This window comes from Schistosoma mansoni, chromosome 1 (assembly GCF_000237925.1).
Source record: "Schistosoma mansoni strain Puerto Rico chromosome 1, complete genome".
Lineage (NCBI taxonomy): Eukaryota > Metazoa > Platyhelminthes > Trematoda > Strigeidida > Schistosomatidae > Schistosoma > Schistosoma mansoni.
The window spans coordinates 53,837,376-53,844,941 of NC_031495.1; the positions used below are offsets into that span (position 1 = coordinate 53,837,376).

Consider the following 7,566-nt stretch of genomic DNA (forward strand, 5'->3'; position numbering starts at 1 on the left):
CTATGTAGTATTATTTTTAGATAATGTAGATAGATCTTTGCCTCATACGTCATACATATGAAGTTCTTTTCATACCAAAGAAGCTAAAACTGAACTCTTTTAAATCTTTTAGGACCAGTTTTATGAGTTCTGAATTTATACATTAAAACATTTGCTTACTTGTTTATGTATTTAATAAACTGTGATATTTCCACAACTTTACTACTATACACGGGAAAAAACGACAGTATCGATAACTGTTACGTAAATAAATAAAATTATGTTAGAATACTTATTAGTGAATACCTTTGAGATTGATGTTTTGATGTACTGGTGGAAAATTGCAGATGTGTGACCTGATCATACTATGAGTGAAGCTGTTACATAATTTCAACACTGAATGATGGCCTCACCGTCGCAAACTTATTTTGAAAAACGTAACGAGTTCAAATTTAAATGCTGAGTTAGACAGTATTCGCTTTACGTTGATTTATTGATTCAACTTTATAAAGTTAATGGTGTTTAGTGAAGAAATTTCTTAATTTAAGTGAAAATGACCGCTTAATGATCACTAAAATTTTCTGGCTTCATTTGCAAATATCAGTTAATGAAAATTATTATCTTCAAATAGATCAAACAGAGTTGATTCGACACATATTATAGAAGGTTATTTTGATAATTTTCATAGTTAAAAGCATGAGTCAATTGATTGAATATTTTATGAAAAGCTTATTCCATGAAGTTATTTCCATTTCTTTCATTGCACATAAGGATTTATAATTTCAATTAAAGAAATGTAACTTCTAATATGATGATTCAGAAATTACTGATTTTACAATACCCTACTTATATAACTTTTTGTGATTCAGGAATACCTAAACCAGCTAGATCCAGGTAACAACAGAATACACAACAGCATGATATGAATTATTTAACATAACTTTTCAGAATTGTTGTAGTCTGTTGAATTAACCAAACTGATTATATCGATAAAACTATAATAAGTAGTAATATAAATTTTTTCAAAAGTTTGTATTCACTTTTATGAATACCTGGTTAACACAAATTAAAATCGACTTTGTTTTTGAAAATTATATTATCTATATTTAAATGTGTAGAACCATAATTTTAAACAAATCACTTATATTCACTTAGTATTACTTGTTTGGATCTTCCCATTGACACTTAGGACTGCAACTGGTCAGTCTCTTGTTAGCGTATGTGCATACTGTGAGGACTGCCTCGATATAGCCTTAATTCACAAGCATTATCGATATTTGGTTCGTAAGGGATTTAAGTTATGAAAACCGTTTAAAAGAAATATGCTTTGTTGACTTTTCTCCATATTTCTTTAAAGTATTTGTTACGTTCAAGCAAATTTTACACTTAAATTCACTCAGTATTGTATCAAATCTGAGATGCAGGCACATCCAGCTGACGAGTCCCGAATAGGACGAAACGTGTGTCCTTGATTCCAGTACTAGCCACTATCCATCTCTGCTAACAAATTTTATACTTAGCTAGAAATAAAGTATCTTTTAAGAATGAACAAAATCTTATTAAAAGGTGTTAAAATACTTTCACAGTGAATAAAATTAGTGATTTATTGTCACCAATAGTTCAATTTAATAATCTATTATCGTCATATAATAGTTTTTACGAACGTATCTGTGCAGTTGTTTAACACATATGGTATTATATTGGATTGTATGACGTAATCTCTAGAGGGTTCCAATACTAGTAACTTTCAAACCGTTTATCGATTACGTCATTCCAGTGTATTTTCCAAACTAATACTTTATTGATTATGTAGCTGTCATGTAGTTATATACGTGACTTAATGGTATTGATAAACAATACTATCGAAATTAAATTTGTAGCATAAAGTTCCTTTTAAATACATTTTCTCTGCTGTTATATAGACTTGATATGGTTAAATAGTATTACAACAAACTTTTAACCGATAAGCTTAAGGCTACAGTACTTAACTAGCGTAGAGAAGTTTTCGCCTAGCACTAATTCGGGTTTTGTTTTACTTTCCTTAACTCTACAGTTTGCGCAAAAAATAAATTTCAACTTGATCGTCAAGTGATAAATTCTCAATTTACAAACTGTAGGGTAATAATAAAATCCTTTTTTTCTGAAATGAAAAAAAACTGTATTCTGAAAAGATTTTGATATATCCTAATTGTTTATACCGACTGAATACAAAATCGATAAAATCTTGATAGTAATCTTGACAAAATATGTCTAGAATATTCTTATATCAATTGATTTTTCAGCCTACAAAAAAAGAAGGTTTCACTTAATTTTGTCTTGAAAAGTAGCCCAAAATGGTTCTAATCATGAATATAAAACAATATGGCTAATAAAATATCATAATTAACTGCATTTATTTTGGTTTGAAGTTTCAAAATATTTACAAGTGTTTATGTAAATCAATAATTCCTTTCATCTAAACCAGGAAAACAAATCTTTCTTTTTTAAAAAAAAGCCATAGCAACTAATTTATTATCAGAAGGGGGGTTTTTTGGAGATTATAGTAATGTTTATGAATATAGAATAAATTACTATTTCATTTTGATGAAATATTAGTTAACGAATCAATATAGTCGGTTTGATAATACTTTTTTATACTATCATTCTCCAAAGTTATAAGAAATGGTTATATATACATACCTTTTAATGTCATCTAATGTGACATTCAGGAAAAGAGGATAGTTTATTTAGATATAGAATATAACAGAATGGAACTGTTCAAAAATTGTATAACAATAAAGCTCAAAGTTACTTTAAACATTGGTAATTTTCTCTTATGGACACTATGATAGAATATGTGAAAATTATTGAAAAATAGATTTCAGTCCACGGATAGGCAACCCTGTCAGATTTTTATCAATCTGTTCTAGTAAAACATTTGTCCGACTATACTCTAAAATCTCCTATATATATAAAACTGAATGAGAAGTTAGGAAGGAAAATATACTTGCGAAAATTTTTATTAATTTTTATCAATTTACTTATATAGTGTCAATGATTGTAATATAATTTAAAAATGCCGGTTCATAGTATTTTTAATCATAAATATTCATAAAAATAGTCATTAAGGGAATGTAATAATAAATAGGATTAAACGTTTACAACCTAATTTAATATCTATCAATATGGATTGTAGAGATAATTAAGTTTTTTGATTGAGATCGTGAATCGATTGATTTGAGGCTATCATTAAAAACATGGAATCACTAGACGATTATCTCATCCTAGTATGGGACCCCTAAATAGTGAGTATTCACGATACCATACGTGAGATTCAAACCCCGGACCTTCGATTTCACATGCAAACGCTTAACCTGTAGACCACTGAACTGATATACAATGTCAATGTCTAAATTCAACCGATTCACATAGTTTAGCAATCATTTCCCGTTCCCTGGCTGAATGATCTAGAGGTTAAAAAATCGAGCGTTAGACCGAAAGTCCATCCTACGACAAAATGGCCGTCTAGTTGTTCCATGTTTTTTTTAATGGTGATCCAACATCAATCGATTCATGATCCCAATCAAAAAATAATTATTTAATACTTACCCATAAATGTAACAAATGATATATTATTTCTATTTAAAATAATGATTTATAACTTACCTATAGTAGTAATAACAGTAACAGCATATAATAAAGCTCCAGTCAATGTCCATGGATCTCGATATTCTTCAATAACACCACTTGATGATAATCTATTTGAATAATTATTTGCTTGAATTCTATTATCACATAAACATTTTGTTTCATTCAAACAATTACATGTGGTATTTTGTAACTGATTTACTTGACTACTATCATTATTATCACTATGATTATGCTCAATGTTTTCCAATGTACAATTATTATATTTATAACATTGTAAATATGTATTTGGATACTTTTTCTTATTATTCAATGATAAATGATTCATTGAATGTACCGGTTTCCAACCAGCATTACATGCATCATATGTTGTATGTATTAATTTTTCTAATAATTCATTTGTTTTAAACATAATATATTCAGTATGATATTTTAAATTAATTGTAAAATTTTTTTCAAATTCTTTTAATAATTTCATATTTATATTTATACTACTATTATTATCATTATTAGTAGTATTATTATCAGTAGTAGTATTATTATTTATCTGGTTATTTGGTATAATTGGTTTAATTAATTTTTGATTAAATTTTTCTAATTCAATTTTAAAATTGACAGGATTTATTGAAAAACCATAATAAATTAAAATTTTCATTATATCATTTTTCCATTGAATTTCATTATGATACCAGTTTTGAACATTCTGTATACATAATTTTAATGATTCATGATGAAATTTTATAAATAAACGTTGTATATTCATTTGATTTTTAGTTAATTCAGTAGTATAATTATGTATTAAATTAGCTTGATAATTTTGTTCAATTGAACGAAATAATAATGCACCTAATGAACAATAACCAACTACAACTAAACAAAGACCAATATGTGAAAATAAAAAAGCTATAAATGATTTTAAATATTTTTTAAATTTTTTACATTTTAAATTTGGCGGTTTTTGTTTAATTGATATATTGTCATTTTGTTTTGAATGATCAGAAGTGTTAGAAATTTGATTAAACAGATGAGTACGTCTACCTTTAATTGGACGTAATGGTGTACAAATTTCATTATTGGAATCATGTTTTTCAGGTGAAATGATTGATTGTTCTGTTGTTTGTTCAATTAAAAAACTATGACTTCTTTCATCTATGATGTTTTTAGTAGTTTTATCATTTATCGCTGGTATTTTAGATTTGTTAAATCCACAATGAGGTTGATTTGAATTATCTTGTAAAATACTTTCATTCACATCATTTGACCCTTTTGAAATATTCTTATCTGGATTGATTAGTCTGCTCTTTGAAGATGTTATATTGGATTCTAATAGATCAGATTTATGAACAATTTTATCTTCAGTATCCATAACACGTTTAAACCGTGGAATGTTGGATTGTGGTACTTGAGTTGCAACAAAGTGTACAGTTGCCATGATGATAAAAAAAATCAAAGGAAAAATATGCTTAAAGAAAGTTTTAGTGATTTTATTGGAAAGTTACGTTCAAAAGCGTTTACATACAGTTGGAAAGTAACTGAAAATTAAACTAGGAAGTAAAGTTTATATATATAATAAAATAACGAATCATCTATAAGATAAACAAACATGATAATAATTGAATGTTGATTGGTTGTACGAAAAAATTGTGGAGATATTCCATAAATATCTTAGAAAATTTGTAGCACATTGAATCAAATATAGCTTTTGTAAAAGTACTGCTTCAAAAATATTTTCTGTTTGATAATTCCAAAATATATATTTTACCATTCGGTTATTATACATTGGAACAGACAGGTGTTATACAAAATAATGACAATCGAGTATACAGTTTTTAGTATCAGGTAAGAATACTATTGGTTTAAAACTGATTTAATCTACAGTAATATTAGTCAACAGTACGTTCGTCAAGAGAGTAAAATGATGATCTAGAAGGATGTTTGATTAAGTTTAAAAACATAACATTGGATATAAGGTGTCTTTATCTAGATGTTTCCTAAAAAACATTGATAAACAAGTACAAATCGGTCGTTTTTTTTTTAAAAAAACAGTGTACTGTCTATCACATAGATTACTTCTGTCTAATACATCCTAAATATGTTATATTCATTAACCAAAGATAAATCAATTTCGTAGTTGAATTCATGACTCAGTTGATGCTAGACCACCATGGTAAACCTGGAATCACTAAACGGCCGTCTCATCCTAGTATGAGACTCCTCAGTAGTGTGCATTCACGATCCCACACGCGGGATTCTAACTCAGGATTTTCTGTCTCACATGCAAACGCTTAACCTGTTGATCACTGAGCTGGCATTCAACGGCGTTAATGTCTAACTTTAACAATCTCCGAAACATACCCAATCTGATAAATTGACTTCGAACGAGCTTTTTTAAACAGTTTTTCAAATATTATAACCTGGTTAAGATGAACAAATACATAGCTATTAAGTAGAATAACTTGAAATGTATAAATTATAGGTAAAAATATATTTCAATGACAAATACGAATCTAATGGTCTTTCTTTTTTAATCAAGAACGGTAAAACTATCAACTATTCCTGCTCTGTATTAAACTTTTATCTTTACATGTTTATAGTGTTAAAGACTTTTAGTCGAGCAACAACGAATAAACTATAGACAGAGTTTGTGAGTATGATAAAAATTAATCATAATCATAATATAGTCATTTTTCGATTATGTAGAAAGAAGACGAAGATTATAATGTATGTGATGATATATTAGCGCAATACATTTCGAACACTCTGATCACACATATACTTGTTAAGAACATTTATATATAAAAATAAAAGAGTAGAGGATAAACCACCATCAACCTTTATCGCCAAACATATAATCGAAACAGGTCATAAGATTGATCTTAACTCGGCTTTTGTAGTGTTGTATAAAAGTGTAAAAGGGAGTATACTAAGGTTTATTGAAGCCTTAGCCATACAAAAATTCAAACCCCCTTTGTGTATTCAAAAACAGTTTGTTCTCTTCTTAAACCTAACCTGGTAATATTAGCTTATTATCCAGAGTGATTAGGTGTCAAATTGTTTTCACATTATTTTTATTATTATTATCCAGTGTTTCCAGGTTTTCCATGGTGGTCTAGCTTCAATTAATTCATGCTTTCAACTATGAAACATACTAAATCTCCACAAAACCCCTTCTGATATTATTATCCTTGTCTATTCTTACCCCCCCCCACATTTCCGGTCTAGTTGACCTTTTATTTTTATGTATAAATGCTCTTAACAAGTATATGTGTGATCAGAGTGTTCGAAATGTATTGCGCTAATATATCATCACATAGTTCTGATAATCTTCGTCTTCTTATTACATTATCGAAATTTATCAAAGGGACTAATTGCTTTAAATAGTCATCTTTGATAATTATACATTATTTAAGAAGAATATTACCGATCACTACCTTTTGAAAAAAAAAGCGGAACTTTCACTTTTAATGCATCTATGAGTTCCAAAATGCAATGAACGTTTCGATAATCAATGAAGATGTTCGACATTACTGAAATTCAAAATATTTTAAGGTGTTGGGAAACCACTTACATCGTAGTACTTTAGTTTAGAAGATATTACAAGTTTCTATGATAAAAATTGCTTTAATCAGCCAGGCACTTAAAGTCATTTATATTATAATATTTACAGAGATGAATAAGAAATTTGTTTCTAGGGAAAACATTAATTACTCATTGATTAAGAATAGCGTTTCATAGTTATGTATATTTTGAATATTAATCATTTTGGTATAAAATTTGTTTGTCACGAAAGTTTAGAAATATCCAACTTCGATTTCACTTGCATTCATCTTCTAGATAAATTTCATTTAAAAAAATAATAGAAATGGATTCGACCAGCTATGCTAATAAAACTCAAGAGTTGATTCAATTTTTTTATTTTTTTCTTGGTTACATAACTGTTAGAAACTTGATGATAACTGT

At 27.8% G+C, this 7,566-nt stretch overlaps 1 protein-coding gene across 1 annotated transcript in view; it reads right to left on the minus strand.

Annotated features, from left to right (window-relative positions):
- The window catches only part of Smp_127170 (twik family of potassium channels-related), a gene marked incomplete at both ends in the record, with an annotated part of 30,488 nt that extends 25,450 nt beyond the window's left edge, over positions 1-5,038 (minus strand). Inside the window, 3 exons of the mRNA XM_018794860.1 lie at positions 3,625-3,907; positions 4,307-4,470; positions 4,645-5,038. Of these exons, the coding sequence (XP_018649230.1) occupies positions 3,625-3,907; positions 4,307-4,470; positions 4,645-5,038 (841 nt within the window). The remainder of the gene's footprint in view (positions 1-3,624; positions 3,908-4,306; positions 4,471-4,644) is intronic.
- Positions 5,039-7,566: the final 2,528 nt, after the last annotated feature.